The 27966-nt window shown below is 41.3% G+C and overlaps 1 protein-coding gene across 2 annotated transcripts; it reads left to right on the forward strand.

Annotated features, from left to right (window-relative positions):
- On the forward strand, positions 1 to 27486 carry LOC109035522 (uncharacterized). Of its 2 annotated transcripts, XM_072299673.1 has the most exons (5): positions 1 to 287; positions 1527 to 1792; positions 3877 to 4077; positions 19542 to 20551; positions 23980 to 27486. In XM_072299673.1, the coding sequence occupies exons 4-5, from the start codon at positions 19788 to 19790 to the stop codon at positions 24665 to 24667; spliced, it is 1452 nt and encodes a 483-aa protein (XP_072155774.1). In that variant the 5' UTR covers positions 1 to 287; positions 1527 to 1792; positions 3877 to 4077; positions 19542 to 19787; the 3' UTR covers positions 24668 to 27486. The 2 variants fall into 2 exon arrangements, with proteins under 2 accessions (XP_072155774.1, XP_018904724.2); XM_019049179.2 differs by lacking the exons at positions 1 to 287; positions 1527 to 1792; positions 3877 to 4077 and adding an exon at positions 12973 to 13986.
- Positions 27487 to 27966: the final 480 nt, after the last annotated feature.

Below are 27966 nucleotides of genomic sequence, written 5' to 3' on the forward strand. Positions count from 1 at the left end.
AGAACAAGTTTTAGAATGCACGTGTTCTCTTCATCATACTCTGAAATTTTTTCGCATAAAATTAAATCATGTCGATTTTAAAAGGGTGCAAATGCTCTCGGCAAGGTCATAAATTAAGAGTGGTGGTATAATTCTCAGCGTGCAATTACTACAGCATTGTGAAACTCTTGTGTACATTTTATTTCCTTACCACCTCAGAAGATTTTCAGTCGGATTTCAGTATTATGTCGGAATTTTAAGTTTGTTTTGCCTTCGTTTCTACAATCCTCTCCACTCTCGTTTGTCAAGTAAGTAAGTGAAATTAGTTTTTGTTTCAATATAATTATGCCTTTTGAAACCATTAAAACTGCGGAAAAACTTTCACGGATCGGCTGATTATCATTGTGCGTAATGGATGGCCAATTGCTGTTTGAACATTATTATCGATGCTATTTCTGAGAAATGGAGCTCTAATTTAAGCGATGAATACAGATCGGAATTAAAATAATCGTAATTAAACAGAAAATAATTTTTTGATGTGACGAATGTGTTGATGCTCGACTAAAGTAAAAAATGCTTCTATTCGATTGCGACTTTTTAGATCACCACTCATTTTAATTGTTCTTTTCTAACAAAATGAAACAGATTTTTTAAATTTTCTTGTGGATATTTTGCTCTCCTTTGAAAAATTTACAGGCACTTTCTAGGATATATTTTGGTATTTTGGTTCGTTTTTTCCCCCCTCAAGACAACAAACAATAAAACATACTTATAGAAATTACGAAACATTCCGATGGAAGAGTTGGAATTGTGCGACTGTAGAGCTATCAATATTGAAGTATTGGAAAATCAAAATGATTTTTTGATCGAGTACACGATTCTATTTACACGTTTAAAAACCTAAAATCCTAAGAAATTAGTTTCTTCGTTCTCACTGCTTCATGAACGTAGAAGTCAGATGGAAAAAACATAGAAATACGAATCAACTCATTAAAATTGTGAATGTACTACATTTAAATAAAAATCCGATACAAGGTCACTGAAGGAGTCCTTTCTCTCTTCAGATCGATCATAGTGGTGATCCGATTTTGCTGGGCGTCTCGACCTACGTCCAGTACAGTTACGTACTTTAATTGAACTACATTTTGCACATTAGGAGCTTTAATTCCTGGCCCTGTTTAGAAACAACATATGTTTCATTAGTTTTTCCATGCAGATACGTGTTTTAACAGATGAGCCAGAAATTGTAGTTCCTAATTGAGGGGCTTGGAGGACAAGGCGCATAAGTGCAATTTTTGAAAAAATCCAGGCGTTAACGATTTCAAGTAAAACTAGTCTGACTGCATATTCTGCGAAAAATTTGCTCCAAAATTCCAATTTTTAAGCATCACATAGTCAGTTTGACCTTTCTTTCCGCCAAAGGGTCCGTGTAATTTCGGAACTTTAAAAACGTTTTCTCGAAATAGCAGAAACTGCACATATGCGCCTTGACTTCCAAGCCCCTCAATGGCAATTTGTTGTCCAATTTTGATAGAATTTGATTCTAGAGACTGTCAGGAGCAAGTGCGGTTTGTGGCATAGTACGGCAAATGATGATTGGTTAGCAGATGGATTCTAATGGTTCGCAGTGAAGTTTGTGTTCATAATCCAAGATGCCTAGCATCCAAAAGGTCGTACAGATCACCTCGCTGGCCAAGCTGATGGTTTTCGTGGCATGCGCCGCCTCGATCATGAGAACCGGGGTCCAGGCTGTTTGTTGTGCCGCCATTTCACATGCTTTCCAGTCGCCTTTCGACTATTGCGGAGGGACAAGGTAAAAAGACGAGGCCATTGGCGGATCCAGAAAGTTGGAAGTATTGCTTTACCCTCATTTAAATGGGAGGGTATGGATTTGCTCGACGTTAATCGATCGAAACATGAAAAAGTGCACCGATCGACACAGATTTGATCGATAAATTGGGTAGAACAAAAACCGGCAATGGATCGCGCAATGGATCGAGTCAATAGGAAAGGTCGGATAAAATTTGGAAACTTTAAACGCTTATAACTCCATCTATACATAATTTTGAGGTTTTAGAAGTAGTTTCGTTGGTTTTCCTCGTAAAATTTCCTTCATCAAGCACCCCTCGAAATTTAAAATGTGACGAGATGAACAGCAAAATTTGCAGTTTTAGTAAAAAATTTCATGTCCGGCCTCTCTAACTGACTCGATCCACTGTGCGTCGTTTCGATCGAAAGATAAATACGTGTATCGATCGACGGGATTCGATGCGATTCAACGCTTTGTCGATCGATTCACGGGTTCTTCGACCAACGCAAGGTTGTCAATCGAATCGTTGTCAATCAAATCACGTCTCTCGTTACACGCAGACCACCCTACCATACCCTTCTTTTTTTAAACAGAACAATTCGCCTTCTGCTGCGTCTGCAGCAATTGTTGTTACGAATATGTTGTGCGTGATGATTTCAGCCCATTACATACTCAAATCTCTGAAGGCGTTTTATGTGCGCAAGTAGCGCAGTCTGTCGGAGCACGAACGAAGTAGGGATTGAGCGATTCATTCAATCTCACTTCTGTTTTTCTCCAACAGGGTGCTCTACTTTCGACATTGAACGCCTTCAGAGAGTCGAGTATGTAATGGGCTGAAATCGGCACGTACACCATATTTGTAACAACAATTGCTGCAGACGCAGCAGAAGGCGAAATGTTCAGTTTAAAAAAAAGAGTAAGACAGGTAGTCTGCATGTAACGAGAGGGTATGTGTACGACCAACATGAATCAAACGAAAAATAAAAACGTGAACCGGTCAACACCGACCGATTCAATGGACAAATAACTAAACAAAGCGCATCAAAATCAGTTGAAAACTTGCATATACTATGAAAATTTCAAAATGCGATATCTCGAAATCAGGGTCAGCCAAGATTTTGATTTTTCGCAATTTCAAGTCAACACGTTCCACAGACTCATCCCCTGCAAATCGTATTTGGGTACATTTTTTGCTTTAAGACCACTTTGATTGGCGGATCTAAAAAGTTGCCAACATTGTGATCTCTCCATATAAGTCTATGGTAATAAATTGATTCTCTGAGGAGCCAAAAGCTCCGAAAAAAAGCGATAACCTATTCAGCACACATTTAAAAGAAAGAATGGAGGTCATGGAATGCACATTTTCACAGAGATATCTTTCTTACACGAGCAATGAATCATTTTGTCTGAAATTAGCAATAGAATCAGAATTGGTATAAGTACGACTATTCAACTCTTTTTTGACCAGGCATTTGATTAAATGCCTGATTTGACTAGTTTGCCTGCGACATTTCGTCGTTCATCCGACGTAAGGCCATATCTAGATTTCCACGTGAACCCTATTGTCCATATAAAGCCATGACTTCCAGGGTTCATTTGGAAATCGAGATACGCCCTTTCGTTTCAGGAGCGACGATTTATACTCTCTCGTGCTGCCGCGCTAAGGAAGAACTCCGTATGAGCCTTCAGGCGTTGCCAAATTCCCTCTTGCAAATCACTACGTCGTTCCTCTGACGTAAGGGCGTATCTAGATTTCCGCATGAGCCCCAGAAAGCATGGGTTTATATGTGAAACAGGGATCACGTAAGAATCGAGATACGCCCTTTTGTCAGAGGGGCGCCGACTAATACTCAGGACAATTTTTAAATATTTGTCTACCAATTCTCAGATCATCTTTCTTGTACCTCGATTTAAAACGTCTGAAAATTTCAAAAAAAATTTCATAATTTTCCTCGAAAATAAACATTTTACCGAAGGAAATTTGGCAACTCTCGAATGTTCATACGGCAATCTTCCTTAGCACGGCAGTATACTCGAGGCCTTACGCTATTGTTATCGTGGTTGATCTACTCGTTCTCCTGGTGCAGGTACTACACGGAGAAGGGGAAGTTCTGCTGCGGTGTGGGCTCCTGCAATATTTTCTGCTGCAACTGCATCGGGGGCTGCGTCAAAACGGAGAAGTTCTCCGGGAGCTACAGCGGCTGGCCCGGCTTCCTTTTTAAGCGTCGCTACGATTGATCACGACGGAAAAGAGCCTAAAGTGGAGTCTGCGATGAGCCTCTGAACACGTAAGAATACTGCCAACCGTGGCTCACCACAGAAATGCGCTTACGACTCTCATCCGTAACACGGCGGCGTCGACCCGAGTGACACATCGGAAGAACAACATCAGAGCTGTCCAAGTCGATCCATTCTTTATGGGCTCACGCTGAATGCAGTGACCGAGCGAACGCTTCCTTGCGTGGAGTTTCCTACGCTGCCGTGTTAAGGAAAAACGCCGTATGAGCCATCAGACGTTGTCAAGTTTCCTCTGATAAAAACCAAATTTACCGGGAAAATTGCGAATATTATTTTCCAAAATTTTCAGACAATTTTGTACGCAATTTAATCTCAAATATATGAAATTTTCATGGAAAAATATGTACGAATGTTACAACAAATACAAGTTTTATCTGGGGAAATTTGGCAACTCTCGAATGTTCATACGGCGTTTTTCCTTAGCACGGCAGTACGGGAGAGCTTAAGACAGCATTGCGTAATCGCCTAGAATGCTCTTGTTTTCGTAGCCCGGCGTGATCATATGCCAAATCTGCCGACCATATAGGACAGGGGCGGATCCAGCAATTTGGCAACATAGGATTTCCTCCATTTAAACCTATGTTAAATAATCGATTCTTGTTGGAGCACCTGGCCCCTTCAAGAATCGATACATTTCCATAGGTTTAAATGGAGAAAAAACATTGTTGCCAATTTGCTGGATCCGCCAGTACCACAGGAAAAACGCCATTACTCCAATCTACACTTCGCATTGCTCTTTGATATATTGTTCCCTTACGAGGAAGCCTGATCATGATCAAGGTGCTTCATTTTCAAATTCGGGTACCTCTTTGGGTTGGAATTCTTGGATATCTAGGTGGTATCTCCCGGAGGGATGTGCTGCTTGAATGTCAGGTCGGGGTACCGTACCCCCGGAGGTTTTGTTCCCTAAAAATTCTGCTTACATTGCTGAAATTCGTACCGTGTTTCCCAGGTCAATGATTTGCCTTCAATTTGCCGGCAAGCAAAATGCCTGTCGTGACGCCCGAATAGTGGTATCAGAATTTCGTAGTGAGATTACATAGTGGGTTGAAGGCGCTCTTCTGTATACTATGTGAGTGGCCCTCTACAATGATGTTGACTAAAAATGTTCATAATTTTGGAGTCTTCAGTCGAGCTGTAATTTTGAAAAATGCCCGAAGAATATTATCTTGATCATTAATTAATAAAAAAATTTTTTGGTGTATAAGTCTCATTTCTAAAAAGAGAGCCCGAACTCTTAGTTCAGATTCTGGTTTTAAAGTCTTCTTGCTTTGGTCATCGTATTTTAATACAAAACTGAGAGAGTTGCCGTTTACAAGATCTCATCCCCCGTGGAAATGACTATACTCTAGCTCTAGCACTAACCCATTTTTACACTTATTACACAAAATGTAGTCCAATTCATATACCTTGTCCAGAGGCCTTTTGTTTTGATTGGTCCTGTGGACGCATCATTGAAATTGAGAGACAAAGCGATAGACATAGCAGACAAAAGGAAAATGGGGTGACCATATTGGTTGAAATAGGCGCAACTTATAGACGAAGGGGGATTTGGTGGACTGACTATGCGCAGGGTCTCTCGTGGGTTGCCGTTAGTTGACTATTACCTACCTCCTTTTCCATCGCAACCACCCATTTCAACCATTAAAAAAGGTCCATTTTCCCTTTGTCTGTCGCTTTTTCATGTCAATTTCAATGATCAGCCAGGGGGTGCGCTAGCATTTACCCAAAGTCCAGGTAATACCATCCCAAGACCCAGCCTAAGAGTCTTCTCCTTCCGTGGACGCACACGGAAAAAATCCTTGGTAAAAATTGGCAGTAGAATCTGTGTTCCAAAATACCATAGACCTAAAGCCGGCTGTAAGATTTCCAATAGCCTCTGTAGCTGGCTGTACAATTTCTTATAGCCTTTTATGACCGATGGCGATTAAGAAACAGCCAGACGATACCTAAAGTTTATGCTAAACGTTACTAAATACGGATTCTAGGACTTGGTTAGTTTTTGGACTACCGCTCTCTTTTTGTGCCGTAGTATCTTGATTGATTTTGCGAGGAAAGCTCCGTACTTTTGAACGATGCCTGTCATTCTTAATATGTTGGAGCGCCATCAATTTCTTATGATACTGTGCAATACCTCTGGTGTGAAATAGTTGCTTCAAGCGCCGTGGTACGCTGCGGCGCGGCGGGCGGGCAGCCAGCGGGGAACGCGCATTGGCGCCTACAAACCTAACAGGGATACCTCACGCATTGCGCAATGCGTGAGGTATCCCTGTTAGGTTTGTAGGCGCCAGTGCGCCGCCACTCCGCTTTGTGTGGCTCTTATACTTAATCTTGCGGAGTCAGCGTTTTTCAACTCATGATTTTGAAATGTTTGCACACTCTGTACCTATGGATTATTCTCATTTTAATTGATGAAAAAAAATATGCTTTAAAGGAAAATATAATGTGTGTTTTGTAAATATTAAGGCAGTTCCGTATCAAACTTAATGATTTCCAAAGCACACGAATTTCTACACAATTTCTTATAGCCTTTTATAGCCAATGGCGATAAAGTGTAAAGCCCGGCGATAGGAACTATATCCCGACTGTATACTTTTTTATAGCTTCGTGTAGCCCGGCTATATGATTTGCTCCGATTTCTACAGCCAGCCATATGATTTTCAATAGCCTTCTTTAGTCGGCTATAAGAACTACTATGGTATTTTGGAACGCAGCTCCTATCGCCAATTTTTACCAGGGATTAAATTGCCGATTTAACAATTCAATTTCTAAAAAAAAGTGACTGCAATATTTTAACGTAGATTTCACAACAAAAAAAAATGCTACTTCAACCACTACTGTAAGCTTATTTAATCACGGGGGTTGTTAAGGTAGCATTTTTTTTTTGTTGTAAAATCTACATTGAAACATTGCAGTCACTTTTTTTAGCAAGTGAATTGTTGAAATCAGCAATTTAATTTTTTCCGTGCGACAAAAATGCGGAACTTTTATCAGAGCCGCTCAGGAATTTGGCCAAGTCCGAGGAATTGAAAACGGAGACACGGGGCGGGCGCACAGGTGAATATTACAAAACGAGGCCAAAAAACGTTCGGTAACAGGGCGAAGCTGCCGAATCCACCCGCGATGAGAGCGCGGCACCGCTCCGTAACCTCCGTAACGCAACGGTACTAGCCAAGCTCCGCCGCGCCAAGAAAGAACGTCGTATGAGCCACCAGGCGTTGCCAAACTTCCTTCGACAAATCACAAATTTCCATGAAAATTTACAAATATTTCTCTTCTGATTTTTAAGACGATTTCGTTCGTAATTTGATCTACAAAGTTTGAAAATTCCGAGGAAAAATATTCATACCTGGTAAAAATTGGCTGTGCAGGATCTGCGTTCGAAAATACCATCGACCTATACTGCCGTGCTAAGGAAAAACGTCGTATGAACATTCGAGAGTTGCCAAGCCTCCTTTGATAAAATGTTCATGTTTGGGGAAAGTTCATGATATTTTTCCTTGACAATGTCAAGAAATTTAGGTGATATTCCGAAAAAAATTTACTATTAAATTGGGAGAAAAATATTCATAAGCTTACCAAGAAATTAGTGCTTCATCAAAGGAAATTTGGCTTCGCCTAAAGACTCATACAGCAATCTTCCTTAGCATGGCAGTATAGCGGACCATTAGATTTCTTACAACTTTCTATAGCCGGCCACACAATTTTTCCAGCCTTTTATTGCCGATGACGATTAGGATACAGCCAACAGCTATAAGAGCTACAGCCAAGCGATGACCCATACAGCCCGACGATAGGAACTATCACCCGGCTATACAATTTTTCATCGCTTCGTAAAGCCCGGCTGTAATAAGATTCCTGCGGTATTTTGGAACGCAGCTCCTACACCGCCGTGCTACGAAAAAACGTCGTATGAACTTCCGAGAGTTACCAAATTCCTTCGATAAAATGTATATTTTTGAGGATAGTTATGAATATTTTTCCTTAAAATTTCAGAAACTACGGGTGAAATTGCGAACAAAATAATCATCAAAATTGGAAGAAAATATTTACAAACTTTCTCAAGACTTCGTTATTTACCAAAGGAAATTCGGCAACGCCTGAAGGTTCGTACGGCCTTCTTCCTTAGCACGGCAGTATAGCCAATTTTTACTAGGGCAACTTTCCTCAAAAGTAAATATTTTCTGAGAGGCAATTTGGCAAGACTCGAATGTTCATGCGGCGTTTTTACTTAGCGACGCGGAGCTGTCCGCATTCGGTCAAAGCGGCGCGGCCCCGGAACACGAGATGCAAAAACCCAGGGCCCCCCGCCCCCTCGGGAGTTTCTCCCGGCGTCCCCCGCCGGGGGCTCCGTTCCCGGGGTGGGAACGGGAAGTCACGATGAGTGGACGCTTTTCGGGAGAGCTGGAGACGGAGGGGGCCTCGGGACCGAGACAAATCGCGCATTGATAATCCTGTTGTGTCGTGTTACGCGGCGGGCTCGCTCTTAGATAATCCCGGCTAACATCCTGCGTCCGTAACTCCTCTTGATCTTGACTGCTGTAACCGCCGCACAGTGGATCAAGTCAGCAGGAGAGGTCGGACAAAATTCGGAAACTTTAAACGCTTATAACTCCGTTTAAACATAAGTTTGAAGTTTTAAATGTGGGTTTATTGGTTTCCTCGTAAAATTTTCTTCAAGAAACATCCCTTAGAGTTTAAAATGTGACGAAATAAACATAAAAATTTGTAATTAGATAACTTAGATAATCCCGGCTAACATCCTGCGTCCGTAACTCCTCTTGATCTTGACTGCTGTAACCGCCGCACAGTGGATCGCGTCAATAGAAGAGGTCTGTCAACATTTGGAAACTTTAAACGCTTATAACTCCGCTTAAATATAAGTTTGAAGTTTTAAAAGTGGGTTTATTGGTTTCCTCGTAAAGTTTTCTTCAAGAAACCACCCCTTACAGTTTAAAATGTGACGAAATAAACATAAAAATTTGTAGTTTAAGTCCAAAAAATTATGTCCGACCTCTCTGATTGACTCGACCCACCGTGCGCCGCCGCGCCGCGGTTACCGACTACGCTCCCGCGTTACGGAGGAGAGCCGTAAGCGGAGTTTCGCATGAGCCACGAGACCCATTAGAGCATGTGGTAACGGTGGCTCGTGCAAAAATGCGCTTACGGCTCTCATCCGTGACACGGCCGTGCGGAGGTATCTCGACTGACGCCGCTGGATTTTTGTCGGAGGATTTGCGATCGGGAATCGTAATCGTGGATCTTCCGAGGAGAACGTAACTTGGACGTGACGTCTGCTAGACGTCAAGCTGGAGTGCCTAAATAGGCAGAGCACGGACGTGTCGGTAAGTTTGATGTTAGGTCATGGAGCTTTTATATTTTAGGGCCTAAAAGACCAGCCAATCTGTGGATTCAGATTACACAGAGTGATTCATTATTACGATAGCGAATTTGCAGGTGTCTGAAATTTGATGAATTTCTCGTTTAAGTGGAAACTACTGAGTGAACTGAACACGAGGATACATTTGGTTCATGAATTGAAAAATTATTGGAGAATATATGAAAAAATAATCTAATCTGCTAAAATACGTGTGTTTAAATGGGAAATGCCGCCAGATGACGCCACTAGGCGGTGCATTTTCTCACTTTTAAATCTATTTGTATACCATTTCCCATGTCCGAAAAAAATTATAAAACATACTGCGAAATCAGTGCTGTAAGCACTTTTAGATGAAACAATAAAACATTTGCATGCAAATTCTTCATTGTTGCGACTCGTTGTTTTTAGAGCACGTATTTGACTTGATTTTTGCATAAATGCACTCATTTTTAAGGAAGGACGTTTATGCATAAACATTCTTGGCCATTTTGGTTCCATATTAAAATCTGAAGATTAGTAGTGACTTTTTTAGTGTTAGAGGATTGGCTGCCATTTTGGGCCCTTTGAGCTCCATATTTCGACACGTCCACTTTATTTTAGAGTCCCTTTATACTGAGAGCTAAGACAACGCCCCCTCATGGAGTCACAAACGGAAATAAAGATTACACAAATTGAACGTTTTTTGTAATCTTTGGTCCGGCTCTTACTCAAATTCCTTTCTCCTTTCCTTCTCTCATTCCGTTTGTTCCTTATCGAACCCGTAATTCCTAGGTCCATTCCAGATTATAATCTTTGCAATTGGTGAAAATGTAGTCTTTATTCTCGTTTGTGACACTGTGGAGGCCTAATATACGTTGACCAATCAGAAATGGATTAACATTGTCTTAACTCTCAGTATAAAGGGACTCAACTTTATATGAGGCAAGGAGTTAGGAGGTTTGGATATTGTCGGCGGATCCAGCAAGTGGGCAACAGTGTTTTCTCTCCTTTAAACTTGTGGGAATGAATCGATTCTCGGGGGAGCCGGGTGCTCCGACAAGAATCGATCATTCGACACAAGTTTGAGTAGAGAAAATACTATGTTGCCGCCCTGTGGGATCCGCATCTGGTGGACGTGGTGTCTGCACAGACTCACCGCCGATGGAACATTCTTCGCTTATGTCGATGATCATTTGAAAGAAAGAATGAAAAAACTGAATTAAAGTAACTCCAAACCTACCATTTTGAAGACCGATTCGCTACTTATTCGATCAATCCATAATCTCTGGGTTATAGGAGACTTATTTTTAAAATTCTAAAGGACATTTTACCGGCCCCATGGCAATTGTCATGTACCAAGTCGCATTTTTTTAAAAAAAAATGAGTTGAGAGTAAATTGCAAAGCTTCAAAATCCGCCCGCAAATGTTTAACTTTTTCTTTTTAAAAAGGAAAACAATTAATGTTGAGGTTTGAAATTGTCACATAATCGTGCAAAGGATAAAGGAAAATCAGTAAAACTTTCAATAAATAATATTTGTCGGTTTTCTTTCAATAAATTAAAATGCAACAAGCGATTTGCAACTTTTCAGTCTGCGATTTTATAAGAGTTCGCTGCGCGTTGTCAGTAGCGCCGAGTTGCAACTATTCGTGTTCGACGGATGTCCGTGTTGCATACAAGAACAATTGAAGGCGTTTATGGGTTGACGTGTTCATACTCTCCTTGCACGGTTACATTCCGCTTTGACATAGGCGCCTGGATACAACTATTCGTGTTCAGCGGATGTCCGTGTTGCATGCAAGAACAATTGAAGGCGTTCATGGGTTACCGTGTTCATACTCTCCCTGCACGGTCACATTCCGCTTCAATAGAGGCGCCTGGATGCAACTATTCGTGTTCAGCGAATGCCCTTGTTGCATACGCCAACACGTGAGGGCGGTTTGGGTTCCGTATTCACACTGCAGTAAGGAGACGTAACTGACATCTTGTGTCAATGGATAACGCAAACGAACCTAAATGTGCGGTTACATATATTTTGGACTAATCATTCTTTGGGTTACCGCGAGCAAATCTTTGGGTTGAAATTCTGCAACCTCATTAAAAATCAAGCGCGAATCGAACCCACATGGCATTGTGGAGCATCTCATTAGCTAATCGCTAGCCAATCGCGACCTCTGCAGCCTGATTGTTGAAATTTATGTCGGCACGACAAGAATCGAAAATCGATATATTATACGGCGTAGTTAGGGCTATGTCTTGTTTTATTTTGCCGACATAGCCAGTCAAAGTTTCAACAATCAGCAGCGCTGATTGTGAGTGTCATTAGAGAGGCAAGAGTACATTACTTCAGTAGGAAACTTTTTCATCTTCAGGTGTCTTATTGTCAGAGTAACCTTACCTTTTCGGTCCACATCACTAAAAATTCGGCCGATCAACCAGGTCCGTTTGATTGATCTGACTGAAAGAAAAGAAACTCAAAGCGTTGCCAGATCCAAAGGGGAGGGGGCTTATGCCTTCCTGTTTGCCCGAAAATAAGGATGAAGAAAACATGAAGGAGGAGAGAAAGGAGGAGAGAACGGGAATAAAGACGCTCTTATTTGGTAATTATTCACGACAAAATTGATTTTAATAACAGAAGCTTTAAAATCTCGAAAATTTTCTGGGAGGGGCTCTCAGGAACCCTTCATGACCTCACTCAAAACTCAAAGTAACCACAAACGGTCGTCCCTAAATTACGTAGCGCTTTTTTGCGGCATTTTTGACCCCCCCCCCCTCCCCCTAGTAACGCTTTTGTGACGTAGATCCGTATCCTTTAACACGTAAAAACAAAATGGTGTAACGATTTTCTCGATACCTTCTCCTCCCTTAAGCCCTTCTCCCACGATCAAATGAACTCATCAAATGCAAGATGGCGGGTTCATCAACATTTGACGGCCCGCTAACACTTGATAGGAGACTTGCGCGAAAACCAGTCGCCATCTTGCATTTGATGACTATTTGATGTAGTTCATTTGATCGTGGGAGAAGGACTTTAGAGCGTTACGTATTTTAGGGACGGCCCCTAGAAAGGGATATTTTGAACTGCGTAGCGCCCGGGACGAACCACCGTAAGGCCGGCGTGGCAACCGCGGCACCAAGTTGCCGGGAGTGCGTCCCATTACAAAAAAGTAATGGGGATAATGATAAAAAATCGGGGAAGGACATCGCGGGGGATGGACAGGGAGGACGGGGGCGGCACACTCGGGGAGGAGTGCCGCAGACACAGATGAATGAAGCCACTCCAGCCGGGGCCGGGCAAGAAGAAAGACGAGAGGAAAAATCGCGGTTCGCCTCGAGAAACGAAGCGGCGACAGTTTAACGAAGACTCATGCAATTTTAATGGCGAGTTAGGAACCGGGGCTCGCTGAACCGTGAAAAGGCGGCGGTCCCGGAGCGCCCCCCTTCCCCCGTCGGACCCCCACCCCGCAACCCCCTCGCGGTCGCCCGAGGAGGCGCTCAAGTTGAAGATGAAGAAGAACGAAGCGTCATCCGGCCCAAGACGAGGACCGTGGTCGGTGGACGTCGTCCAGATAGGTTTTCCATCTTGGAGGCGTCGCGTCGCGTCCTGGTCGTATCCGCGTCGTCCAGGCTCAACAGACCCACGCGCGTCCTGAGTCTTCGCGCCAGGGGCTTCACACCTCCGCTCCAAACGCGCACCCGAAGTCCCTCAACTAAAGTCCCTCGACTAATAGTCCCTCGACTAAAAGTCCCTCGACTAAAAGTCCCTCAACTAACAGTCTCTCGACTCTTAACACCGAAAAACTTCCAACTCCGAGGACTTGTGTCGTTTCCCCACGGACGAACTGTGCATCGTGTGTTTCGTATGATCCAACGCAAGTTTCATGTCTATGATTGTGCCTCGTCGGTTAGAAATCTAGCTTTTGAGAAGGTTCGAGCGACTTCCGCCGTCGGAGAGTAAAGTCCTCTCTCGAATCTCTTTCGAAAATAAACCGAGTGTTCGCGCGTGTATCTCCACACGCAGAGAGCTGCAATCGAAACAACATCGTTGGTGTATTTTTGTGGGAAAGTGTGCGAAGTTCATCCTCGGGACGTAGATTTTCAAACCAGGCGAGTTCGACGCGGACGGTGTGGAATCCGGAAAAAAAAATCGAAGGACGATCGTGAAATTTTGTGCGAAGTGCTTGATGAGGGTTTCAGTGTGTTCGGGCGGGAATTTTTACGGTGGATCCGGGTTCGGAGTATAAAAACTCGAGTCTAAGTTTTTGTCGGGCGAGGATCCGTCAAGAGAGTGTGTCATCGCGAGTGGAAGAGACGGGGTGGCTCGTGCTGCGGAGAAGTGGACGACTGCGGGTGATAAATTGGATGCACGCGGACTGCCCGGACCGGAGCGGCTATAGCGCCACGGCCACGAGGGAAGAAGCAAGGAAAAATCCACACACTTAATTATTTCACTCCGAGTGGTCTTGATGAAGTGCCCCGACAAAAAAGAGTGAGACGTCACAAGATGCCCAGCACCGACAGGCGTTCCGAGTGATCTCCAAGTGAGTACCCGCTTTTTTCTCAGAGCCGGGTCACTTTCCGCTCACAATGGAGGGGCTGCAAAAAATGACCAACTTTGTCTTTGAGACGCGAGGGTTTCCTCGAAACTCCTTGTTTGGGGGAAGCTTTGTGAGCGGGCAAGTCAGAGAGGGATGAATTTGGATGAAAGAGGTAGAGGTAGAGGAAGAACAAGAGAGAATAGGAAGATGAAAAGTGATGGGAATAGAAGAAAAGAGATAAAGGAATGGAAGTAGAAAGTAGGAAGAACAAGAAGACAAATAAGAATAAGATGTAGTGAATAAAAGCTGAAACTCTTTAAAATTGCGCTAAGCGCTTCTCTAATGACCACGTATTAAATGTTTACCGCTGCTTGGTTTTTTTTTTTTTTTTTTTTTTTTTTTTGGAAGATCCATATCCATCATCCCTGGTCGAAAGCGATGCACTAGATTCAATTGGCGTAAAACTATAAAAAAATAAGAAGAAGAAAAAAGTAAATAAATAAATAAATTAATGAAAATAATATGACTAATTAATAATAACTAGAAACTTTACTAACTATTATAGTAAATACATTTTGCGGTTGATCATACTGAGCAATTTTGGTTCGTTAAATTTTACGCCATTGCAGCAGCGGTGGTCACTGAAAACATACACAAAGAAAGCTCTTTTCCAGGCGGAGGGGTGCTCAATACTCTGGTCCCAAATAAAGAGCAATTTAGATGCTACATGCGGATGAGAGCGATTTTGAATGATTTTATTAGACGCTCGCAAAAAGCAGCTCGCGGAGCTAAGGACGAGCATATGCGTTCCACCGCATTTTAAGCAGAATTTTTATTGTTCTCAGGAACTTACTTTCCTTCAGTCTTTACTCGATCTTTTCGTAATGACAAACTTTCTTAGATCTACTGGACCGCGAACTTGTAGCCCGCTTTGTAAGAATAAGAAGGCCTTTAATTTCCCGTGACGTAATTTTTCATGAATCAAAAATAAAACCCCCACATTTTTGATGATACTAATACCATCGTGTAAAATAATCGAGAAATTTCAGAATTTTAAATTTTGAAATGGGCTCCGTAATTTCTTGAGCGTAATTTCTTGTTGGCTGTCAAACATTTTTGGTGAAAGTTTTACGTACTGTAAAGCTTGTTAGTGTTCGGTTTACAACACAGTGGACTACACACACTTGGACCACATTTTGCAATCAGGAACTAGAATTTCTAGCTCAGTTTAGAAAAAACGTAAGTACCATTAGTTTTCTTCTGCAGATACTTGATTTTACGGATGAGCCAAAAGTTGTCGTTCCTGAATGCAAAATGCAGTCCATTTGTAGGACTTTAGCTAGCAAATCAACGAACTACACCTCTAGAATGGCTGACCAGTGTTAGAGACCCGGAACGTTTTGAAGTTGATATAGGTTAGGTTTACTTGGGCTCACACAGCAGGCTGCCATCTAAACTCATGTCAGACGCTGCCCACATTTTGCCGAATATTGTTGAATAAAGTGATAGCAATGAAAAGATTGCTGAACAATCGCACCTCAAAAGGTTTTCTTTACTCAAAAATTAGAAACTTTGAAAGAAAACCTCAAAAAAATGAAAGTTTACGAAGGTTGAAATTTTCACATGTAATCCTTATGGGCAAGACGCAGCAGAAATGGAGATTGAGGTTAGCTATACTTGGGCTCCCACCCCTCTCCTGCCTTCAAGAACCGGCCCATGCGCGTTACGCAGGTTTGCTATCTCGCGGCCATTCTAGAGGTGTAGTTCGTAGTAGCAAATGAGCTATTTTAGCCGAATACCAAAGACAGGGCGATAATGAAAGGTGTGGGGGAGGTAAAACGTACTCTGGGGTGGGGGCGGCGCGAAACTTAATTTACCTAAAAAAAAGCCTTAATATTGGCAAATCCCCCCCCCCCCCACAAAAAAGGTCGAATTTCAAACGCAGTGGAGGAGGCTTGACCGGCTAGTTTGCAATTGGATGTACTTTTGCTAAAAGGAACTATGTGCATATGGGTTGCGTACAACATGGTTCCTTTTATCATAAGTACGTCCAGTTCATCCCCTCGATCTCCTCAGTAGAGAATTTGCAAGTGTCTGAAATTTTGTGAATCTCATCTTTAAAATGATACTACTGGGGGAACTGAGCACGAGAATATCGTCGGTTTCTAAATCGGACAATTATTCGTCGCCCTCACGACGAAGGGGCGTATCATCAAAATTGGACATTTTGAGTTATGAATGGATCCTTCTTCACCTCAAGCTCCTTTTTCCATTGAGTCTTGTTTGAAAGCTCAACTCTCAATATTAACCGAGTTATTGAGGAAAAACAAATAGGCGTAACATAAGAAAGACCTTTTCTGGGTACGGCGAACGGGCGCATCATAAAGCAAACGCGACTACCTGACCTCTCCTCAATGATACGTCCTCGAAAATCAGACCCTTTCGGTTCGCGCGACACAATATGCCCGTCACTCACTGATCGGGTGTGTTTCTCAGTTATTGTTTCAGTATTTTGTTATTCCTGCTATAAATTTTAGACCAATCTGGCGGTATTTTTTATATTTGTCGGCGTGTTTTAATGCTACAGCCTAAAGAGCTCTTTATTGTTATTGGTCAGGAAACCTAATTTGTCGGGTGTTTCGGTAAACATTCGTATTGTCAGTCGGGATTCTTTGATTTCGATGGCTTTTCGCCTCTTAATTTTGGTTTGACAGGATATTCTGGGAAAAGATCTAAATTGTCCGGGGGTGTATAGACGGTAAATGTCAAAAGATTCTCAACTAGGTCAAGATTTTTTCAGTTTCTATTTACATGCCAATAAACACTTGGTTAGCTCTAATTGTTTTCTTTTGACGACGTATCAAATGTAATCATGTTCGGTTTTTTTGTCTTTCACCTACAATTATAATGAGTGTAATAATTACAATCGACTACTATCGATGTTTGATTTTTTGATTTTTCAGGCATTCTCTTGCTTTATCGTTTAAATAGACATTCATTATTCATATTTAACTTCATTGTTCTAATTGTCCAGACACAGCTTTTACCACCTGGCCATCAAGAGTAAGCAAAATGAAGTGTTTTCAATTGAATAAAAGAAAAAATCTTTCCGCCGTTTTGTTCAGATAATGAGATTTCAATATTCAACATATCAAAGCTTTTGGTAAGATTATTAATTTTCAGTGATTAAGGATGACAAAAATACATTTGGAGTGGCAAGGAAAACATTATTTTTAAACACTTCAAGTTGCGAGCTCTTATTGATCAAAAGTAAATGCAGTTAATGAAATATGACTCGTCGTGTCAGAAATACAATTAAGCATCCTAATGCAGTCAATTTTAACAGTTAACATTATTTCGTCTTTGGCGAATGAAAAAAATTATTTTACTTTATCTTTTAAAATGAAATGTCATAGTCTGCCCTGAAATTGAAATATTGGCACATCTCTTTGAATTTAAACCTCTTTTTCTTCTTAAATTTTATTATCAAGGCATTGTTTTAACTTAAACAGCTGTAAATTAAAGTATGTCAAACTATCAAGAAGGACATAAAATATATACTCTTATGTTTATTACTTCAGTATAGATTCCTTTAGAGTCGTATTAATAAGACACTGCTTTTGAAAATTCTGATTGAATATGCGCTCTCTTGATATTTTTCATTTTCATAACCTTTTAGAAATCTCAAAAAGGATGTACCTTAAACCATAGTAAATATACAGAACTGACCACCTAGAAAAATCGCGGAAGAAAAATCAAACTCAAAGAAAAGAAATTAAGTGAAAGAACTAACAAGTAAGGAATGAAATAGGGGAAGATATAGCGCAACAAGATGATACGCCCGCCGAGAGGACGCGGCGGAGCAGCGGAGGTGCCGAATTCAGTGTTCCGCCAACGGGCGTATCAGGACCCTTTTCTAATATTTCAATGATATCAGGGCTGCTAGACATAATTTTACAAATTCAATGTGATATTTAAAATCCTGATCTTTTTCCGGCGCTGAATGCGAAAAAAAAAATCAGATACGTTAATTAGGGACGTAGCGGCGAAGGAATTAAGTTCTTCAAAATCTTATTTTCGCTCTCCTGAAAAGTAGTCAGAATCTTGATACGCCTCTTCGTCGTGAGGGCGACGAATTATTGGAGAAAATATGACCAAATAACCTAATCTGCTAAAATCCACGTGTTTAAATGGGCACAATAATAATAATGGGCGTCATAAGGCGGCACATTTTCTCACTTTTAAATCTATTTTCTCCAATTTCCCATGTCAGAAAAAAATTACGAAAAATACTGCGAACTCAGCTCATTAGGCACTCTCAGATGAAGCAATAACATTTTTGTGTGCAAATTCTCCGTTGGTGCCTTTGGTCACATGAAAAGTTTGAATGCGTCTCGCTGGAAAATTCCTGTCTTGTATCTTAACGCATGTATGGAGAAAATATTTACAGTTCCTCACTATCAACTTCAGATTGAACGTCAATGTTTCTCTACTTTTGAGAATTTGATGTGGTTTGAATGCTGAAGGAAAATAAATCTCAAAAGGAGCATTGACGCGGACTGCATCTGTCCACATTTATATCTTACGGAGTTTTCGTGGTGAGCTTGATAAAAACTTGGATGGCAAAACTTTCAGGATAAAACTACGAACTGTTGATTGTTTTTCTCTGAGAATGTCGGAAATAGGAAAACTCACTGATCTCTAGCCTTACCGTCACTGCCAAATGTACTAGATAATTCTCAAATGCATCACATTTATCAAAAATAAATACTCTTTTACTATTTGTTCTATTCTCTCTGTGTAAAGAGATTTGTCCGCTTGAACTGTTAGCTTGCGCATTTCACACTTCACTCTTTCAAAAATGCTTACTCACGAAACTCAATTTGAATGATCCTCGATTTTTTTTATAATTTTAAGCCAGAGGATACCATCTTGTAATTTAGCCACATTTCGCAGTTTGGAACTACACTTTCTACCCATTTGTAGAGACACTCATGTCATGTGCATAGGGAAACTAATGTTGCATTCTAAACTGAGACAGATATTGTGTCTCCACATTGCAAAAATCAGTCCAATTATAGTTGAATAATTACAACGTTGCCAAAATTCATAAACTTTTATTCTGCCGTACTAAGGAAAAACGCCGTATGAGCCTTCAGGCGTTACCAAATTTCTCCTGGCAAATCACTCAATTTCAGGAAAATTTCTGAACATTTTTCTGCCAATTTCTCAGATAATTTTGCTTGTAATTTGATCTGAAGGGTCTGAAAATTTCAAGGACAAATATTTATAATTTTTCTTATAAATAAACTATTTATCGAAGGAAATTTAGCAACTCTCGAATGTTCATTCGACGTTTTTCCTCAAGACGGCAGTATTGGTTTTAGCTTTTACGCGTTGAAACATCGCACACGAGATACGCGTTTGTGCACTTTTACTGTCGATGTGTAAATATATATAGAAATTATTATGACTCAACCAATGCAATCTGCAAAACTAAAATGACCCTCTCTCATTGAAAACTGGTCTCACTCACACCTTTTTGCATTTCTTTGCAGGAGCTGAAACGGCGGTACAATCAACAAATAAACACCAATACTTGACGTTATGGGCAATTGATGTCGAACTGGTCAAAAAATCACCCAGAAAAAGAAGAAGAAGAAAAGAAAAAGGAAAGACCTCCGAAAATCCAAGATCCAAACCGTATAAAAATGTAGCCTTAAAGATCTCAACTCCCAAACCAATCGATACTCAAACCACCCCGATTAAAAAGCAACGATAGGCAATCCTCCCAAACCGTCAAAATGTTAGTCATCCTGAAAAAGAGGATAATTTTTGTAAATATCTACGTTTTATTCGTCGTGTGTGAAGCGGATCGCCAGAGCGACTCCGATCACGTGATCATAACCCACCTGGGTCCGATGCGCTACGACCCGATACGGGAGGACCCCCTCGATCTCAAGTCCAAAACAGGGGGATACTTCAAAGCTGAAATCTTCAGCGTCCCGGTCAACGACACCGACGAAGCTTCCGGCAACACCCACCAGAGTGCGCTGAGCTCCTCGGCGACGGTCCCCGTCTCCTCCGGCTACAAAGTCACCAAGGAAACACCGTCGAGGCACAAAGGCGACCCCTCCGGCGACCGAGAGATCTATTCCCGGAGTGGAGGCAGCGGCCAGAAGATGGACAGACTCGGCGCGACGTCACAAAAACGGATAACGCGTCGGGCGTACCACACGATCTCGACGAAATCCCGGCGGCAGTCCAAGGAGCCGGAGAACGGGGGCGGGGGTGGCGAGGAGCAGATCTCGACCGGGCCGATCAGGATCACGTCGCCGGACGAGGGGGTGAAGGTGGACGGGTACCTCAAGGGGGAGGTCATCACGGGGCTGGGCCGACCGACGAAGCTCAAGGTCGAGGACCCGCCCCCCGGCTGGAAGCCGCTCATCAAACCGGGAGGATTCAACTTCGAGACCAAGTCCAAGCTCAGGGACCAGGACGCCAAGAAACGCCTCGGCCCTACGTCGGGCGGCCTTAATCAGCTCTCTGGGAACCTTGATTCTATGAGGTATGTCTCAGGAAAAAAACCCACCCCCTCAAAAAATACACAATAGAATGTTTGGGACGTTATAGGTGGTTCCAACAGACTGATTTAGTGACGAATGTCCTGGTTACACGCTCAAATTTCCACCAAATTCCGATCAAAATGATGACCAAGATGGCGGCCAAGAGTTATCTAGATTAATGAGTAAAATTTATTAAAACAGCGTGTTGATTGAAATAAGCATGAAATAAGCACGATTGTGTAGAAATCAGATGACGGATGAGCCCCACAGTTACATCATCTACCATCCAATTTTTGCAGGCCGCATGAAGTTTGATGGTAGATGGTATGCGCAACAGTCACCAATTGATCGGAAATTTATGGGAATTTGAGCGTGTAACCAGCACATTACGTCATTCGATATGGACGTATTTCTGTCAGACGGAACTATGTGCATTAAGACAAGAGCCCTGAGACCCATGAGAATATGTGCATAACAGGGCTCACGTCGTAATGCACGTAGTTCCGTTTGACAGAAATTATGTATAATATCGAACTCTTAACGTAATCTCACTTGCGAATTCATCGTGAGTTAATTGTGTTAATTAATTACAATTCGTCGCTTCTCCGACGAAAAGGCGTAACTGGATTTCCACGTGAGTCACATTACGTCATGTACTGTTTCACGTATAAATCCATGCTTTTTGGGCCTCATGTGGAAATCGAGATACGCCCTTTCGTCGGAGTAGCGATGAATTCAATCATTGACAGGCCATAAATCAATTATACTTATCATTACTTTTTTAATGGAAAACTACTCCACGTCAATCCTTGAAAACTTCCGTGAATATTCATCTCAGTGCGAAGGAAACTCTGTGGAAACTCCAAGGAATGATATTGATTTTTTCTCCTTCCGAAGGATAAAATGGGAGCGGAGATTTTTAAACACTGCAAACGAGATACGTGGTCTGGTAGTTTCACCGCCGACATGTAAGATATCTTATCTGTTATCAGCCAGTGGGGACCCTCGATTCTAAGTTTTTGTTTAAGTTGTCTCTTACAAGGGGCTTTGAAACCACTCTAAAACGTCGGAAGCCTTTTCTTGTGTATTTTAGTTTTGTTCGGCAATTTTTATGTTTACTCGTTACATTATTATTTATTTATATTACACATATTATTATATATAATTACATACCCTGGTAAAAATTGGCAGTAGAATCTGTGTTCCAAAATACCATAGACCTACGGCCGGCTGTAAGATTTCCATTAGCCTCTATAGCCGGCTACACAATCTATACTATAAGCTCTCAAGCCTCCTAATTTTGCGTAACTGGTAACGCTTAGTTCCAGCGTTCTACCGGGCCGATTTTCATGATTTTTGCGGCTATCGACGGGCAATTGTCTCTAGATAAGCCAACTTTTTTCAGATTTTCAAAATATGGCCTAGTTTCTTATAGCCTTTTATAGCCGATGGCGATTAAGCAACTTACAGCCAGGCGATAAAGTGTATGCTAAACGTCACTAATTACGGATGCTAGGACTTTGACGTGGGTTTTTGGACCGTAGTATCTTGATTTATTTTGCGAGGAAAGCTCCGTACTTTTGATGGATGCTTGCCATTCCTATTATATTAGAGCGCCTTCAGTTTCGTATGATACTGTGCAATACCTCTGGTGTGAAATAGTTGCTTCAAGCGCCGTGGCACGCTGCGGTGCGGCAGGCGGGCAGCCAGCGCGGAACGCGCATTGGCGCCTACAAACCTAACAGGGATACTTCACGTGTTGCGCAATGCGTGAAGTATCCCTGTTAGGTTTGTAGGCGCCAGTGCGTCGCCGCTCCGCTTTGTGTTAGGCTCTACTATTTAATCTGGCGGAGTCAGCGTTATTCAACTCATGATTTTGAAATGTTTCACATCCAGTATGAATTATTCTCGTTTTAATTGATGAATAAAATATGTATTAAAGGAAAATATAACGTGTGTTTTGTAAATATTAAGGTGGTTCTGTATCAAACTTAATGATTTCCAAAGCATATGAATATCTACATAATTTCTTATAGCCTTTTATAATCGATGGCGAAAAAGCAACAGCCAGGCGATAAAGTGTAAAGCCCGGCTATAGGAATTATAGCCCGGCTGCATACTTTTTTATCGCTTCGCATAGCCCGGCCGTATGATTTTCTCCGCATTCTACATCCAGCTATATGATTTTCTGTAGCCTTCTTTAGCCGGCTATAAGAATTCCTATGGTATTTTGAAACGCAGCTTTTATCGCCAATTTTTACCAGGGTATTCTTATATGTATATATCATTATTCGTATTCATTAATTCGGAGCAGTGCTTTTCTTACGTCTATGGGGACGATGAATCAAAATTTCAATTAAACATGCTTATAATCGAGCCAAAATCTTAGTTACAAGAACCAATAAGTTCTGTTGGTGATGAGGACTGAGCCTTCAACTGTGAAAAGCAACATTAGCCCGAAGAAGTGAGACTACGGTTTATTTTCGTAGATTGTTCAGCACGAATATAAAGGGGCTTGTTCTTTTGAATCGAAAAGCGCTTATTGGTTCGTATAATCGAAATTTTTTCTCAATATGTTGGCAAATGTGTCTTCCACACGTGGAGATGTAATTGATTTTTCTGAAATTTGTCAATAATTATGATCAGTCGTGTAGGTAGGTTACGAAATCCATTGAAGCGCAGCGGCGAAGCTTGTACTGAACGAGAAGGAGGCGGTAGCCCCTTATATTTTTCGATAATTTCTTCTCTAATTTGCAGTATTTTACTATGAAAACAACCGACAATTGCGTTCTAGTGGTATCATAGGCTGAGAGTCAACCCTTCCAACCCCTCCATCTCGTTTCTCAAATTTTGCACCCCCACCCTTCCCAAAAAATTCAGTCCACGTGCCAACCCCTAGTAGCAGGGATAATGTAAAACATTTCTTAAAAAACTTATAAATTTTAATGAAAAAACTCCTGAAATTATTAAAATTTACAAAGAGGGAAACCCTTTATGGGTTTTTTTTTACGTAAAATTTACGAGAGGTCAAATTTAAGCACAGTAATTGTTTAAAAAAAACTCTTAAAAATTATACTTGCACTGATTTTTTGTCACTTTTTTAACACACACATTTTATTTTAAAAAATCAAGTTTTTTAAAGAGTTGTTCTACACTGTCTCTAGTCCACTTAAACTTTGCCTCTCGTAAGTTTTATGTAAGCAAAAAATCCCACCAAATGGTTTCCTTCTTCGTACATTTTTACAGTTCTCTTTAAGAGTTCCTCCAAAAACGAATTTAAACAGCCATTGCAAGTAGGGACAGTTTTAAAGCGCATGAAAGCACGTCCGTAAATAAGGCGCGCAACGTGTTTTCTAAGATGAACCGCAGGATCTAGTGTTCCTTACTCCCCTCTATAAGGTCACCTCACCTATTGGTTATCTGTTTGCAGGAATTTCCCACTTCGACGGAACCCACTCTCGAAGGTCTACGGCTACCCGTCCATCGTAGAGCTCCCTCCGCAACGAAACCTGTACATGGAGCGAGATCCGATGCGCTCTTACGGCCCCGGCTTCTACTCAAACTACTACCCGGCGGACCGGCTTAACCAGCAGAACTACTACTTCAACGGCCAAGGCTTCAATGGAACCGGGCTCGTGCCCACCGAGCGGTTCCGGAACCGCTTCGATCTTCCCAGCTCTGGGTTCCGGAACCCGGGTTCCTTCGGCTCCCTGGGGCCCTCCCCGCGCTTCGGCTACGCCACCTACTACCCGACGGACCTCGAGAACGATGACTTCTACTCGCGGATCCGGTCGCCCGGCTTCGACACCCGGTTGGAGTTCCCCGCGTCCAAGTGGACTTTCAAAACGGACCTGAGCAGACCCAACCTCCCGGTGACCTTCCCAGGGCAGTCCAGGGATGCGGGAGGATCCAATAGAGGACTAGGGGGTGGTGGAGGTGGAGGGGGTACATTTGCGGGAGGAGAGGGGGCAGGGTTCGGCGGGGGTGCTGGGGGTAACGGGCAGGTGTCGAAGAGCTTCCAGGAGGTGAAGAACAACAACAACGACAACAACCAGGTCAACATTCAGCGAACGGTTGATACTCAGGAAAACTTCGGGACGAAGACGGACTTCTATTAAATGTACTACATTTTGCGATTGGGAACCAAAATTGGACTACATTTTGCAATTTGGAATTATAAATTCTAGCCCGGTTTAAAAACAACATATGTGCCATTAGTTTCTCTATGCACATAAGTGTTTTTCTAGAAGAACCAGAATTTATAGTTTCAAATTGCAAAATTCAGTCCAATTATTTCTAGCCAATCCGTAGAAACACTCGTGTGCGTCAGAAACTAATGGTACGGAAAAACGCCGTTTGAAACAGGTGTTGCCAAATTCCCTTTGATGAAACACGAATGTACTCGTAAACTGAAGAATATTTTTCTTCCAACTTTTCAGATTATTTCGTTCGCAATTTCACTTAAAGTTGGTGAATATTTCAAGCAATAATACTCATAAATTTCCTCAAAAATAAGTATTTAATCGAAGGAACTTTGGCAACTCCTGAATGTTCATACGGCGCTCTTTCCTAGCACGGTATAGTGCGGGAATCTGAACTGGAGGGATCGCGAATATTCGAAATCCGCGAATAACTGGAACCGCGGACAATCTCGCTCGCGCATAATCTTAACCGTGGGCAGAAACTGAATTTTTCAACGTGGCTTGGATCACAAAGCTGCAACAAGCGCAACACGCTCCAAACTTTGCTTTGTCTCCATTTAAAAAAGTCCTGCTGTTCTTGTTTAATTGTTTAATTCTTATCGACGGGTTTCACAGTGCACGGCGAGTGTAGCGATGTCGGTCGCTACACTCGCTTTTTTGGCTAAAAAGCCATTTTAGAAATTGCATGTATTTGTTTTTAGAAACTCGTATTGAGGACACCATCGCTAGAGGGGCTTGTAGTCTTTGCAAAATTTCATAATCTTAGGAGTAAGATTATGCAATTTTGCGTAAAACCGTTTGCAGCAAATGGAATTAATTTACTGCCAGGAAACTGAGAAACAATGCATGCGGTATTGGTCAAATGGGCCAAATTGCGGTCAAATGGACCACTTTTTGTAATCAAGAACTTCAATTTCTAGCTCAGTTTAGAAACTACGTATGTACCATTTGTCTCCCTATGTATATACGTGTTTTTACGGATGAGCCAGAAATTGTAGTTCCTAAATATACAAAATGAAGTCCAAATGCACATCAGAGCTTTTGAGTGGGTCGGATGCGGATGAAGACCTGATTTCCTTTTATATTGCATGGCCCTCACTCCTTTTTACCGAAGAAGTCCTCGCTGAATTGCGCACTAATTTAGACCTTTTTTTAATTTTTTAATTTTTTCTCCATTGAAATTCCTATACCTGAAGTAATAACCAGTTTGAAAAAAAATGGACCAAATTTGAAATCTTCTAAGTAATATATGTCTTCCGTGAAGTAAACAAATCATTGCGAAATTTGCGCGGAACGAGGTAAGCGAAAGTTCATCGTTTGCCGCAAAACTGTTCTTCTATTCTGAGTCAGAATTCTCTACTTTGAACTCCTAGTGAGATTCCGAGTAGTGGGTCAAAGTTGATTCATTCCCTCTTTGTTCTAGATTCACAACTTTTACGGTCTAACATTTTAATAATCAAGAGATAGAGCGATTCGTATTATTTCAATTGAACATTGGCAAAAAAATATTGTAAATTATTTCTGTAGATTTATTCGTATTTTTATTGTTTAAGGACAAGCATGAATGAGTAATTGTTTTTTCTAGAGAGTAGTTTTGTTGATAAATACCGGAAAGGTTTCAGTTCTTCCTTTTTTTAAAAATTTTAAAATTCATCAAATTATATTGAGATTTTCCAATAGGAAAATCTCTCATAGCTCTCCTTACTAAGGAAAAGCTCTCCTTACTTTTAAGAGTAAGTTCTGTCTTTTCCTTGTTCATCTTTCCAAAACTGAAGAACATTGTGTGATAGTTAATAACACACGCCTTCAATCACCAATACCTTCAGCTCTCATGGCGGATTGTATGAACTGAATCAATCAAGTCTTGGAATCAATAATCTTTCTACAGCACACCTTTTGTAAAAAATCTCATAAACTTAAGTGAACTAAAAAATCCAAAATAAAAAATGAGACGAGATTTTACATTTCACGGATTTGTTTGATCCTTAATAGTTTTGGATATAGAAAACAGGGATACTTATAATTTGAATAACCCCTTCACTTTGTATTTGACATCAAATCGAGACATTAGGTATATTACTAATGTACTCCACCTTGCAAATTTCACATTATTCTCTTGCGACAAAAAATATACAAATACATGAATGTGACATAACTGAATTAACAAATTCATTGCTCCCGAAAATTTTAACCCCAAAAAGCAAATGAATGGGGACATACTTTTTGCTACCGGGTAGATTTACATCATCACTGATTTTCAATCATTCGTTGCGATATTTAGAATCTAAAACTAGTAGCAACAATATCGCAAAATCTTCGCTTTTAGGGTGGAAGGTAGTAAGAGAGAGAGGATATTTTTAGGTATTTTAAGGCGCAGGTTTTTCTAGAAAACTTGCGTGACAAGTTGATGCAAAGAAAATGAGCTCAAGTTTCCAAAAGAAAATTTGTAGCCGTTTCTCCGTAAGTTAAAATGAAAATTAGAGCAGCCTTTACAGTTTACACCCCTGAAGGACCGGGGCCTCGCCTGATATGCTCTCTCTAAAGGGCGGTTTGCATGGAGCTCACGAAGTTCGAGAGTTTCTTAACAGCGTTGTTCAGTTTGCTCTTTGACTTTGGTCCTCCGAGTTCGGCATGAACTTTTAAACCACCGAACCATGTCTTTCATTTTACTCCTTGTCCAAAACCCTTTTTATGATACGTAAACTGTAAAAGTCAAATCTGTGTTCGCTACAAAATCTCACTAGCACTGTAGATATTTTCCGGTCAATCATTTTAATTTTTTTTCCTCAGGAGTTTCCGGATAAACTTTTTAATTAAAAAAAAATAAAGAAATACTTTTTTTTGAAATTTTGTGTTGAGCTTTTTCATGTCTCCCTAGAATAGTAAGAATCGCACTCAGTCATAACTTATCCTTTTAAGATTCTCGAAAGGAAGGAAAGCTCAAATTTTCAATGCAAATTCAATGAAGAGCGAAAGGAATTTTGGTTTTTTACGGTTACGGACACCATCATGGGAGAAGGGGAATGTATCCCTTGCGTGGTTTAAAATTCTATAAGCGCCATCAAGTGCTGTTAAGTTTTGTCGTTTCTCTATCATGAAAGAACGTAACTACATCTCAATGTTGCCAAATCTCCCCTCTCATTGCATATTACCGGAAGAATCTTAGGCTCTTCCACCAGGCTAAAATTTCACTTATTCTTCTACTGATCTCATGC

This window comes from Bemisia tabaci, chromosome 4, assembly GCF_918797505.1.
Source record: "Bemisia tabaci chromosome 4, PGI_BMITA_v3".
Lineage (NCBI taxonomy): Eukaryota > Metazoa > Arthropoda > Insecta > Hemiptera > Aleyrodidae > Bemisia > Bemisia tabaci.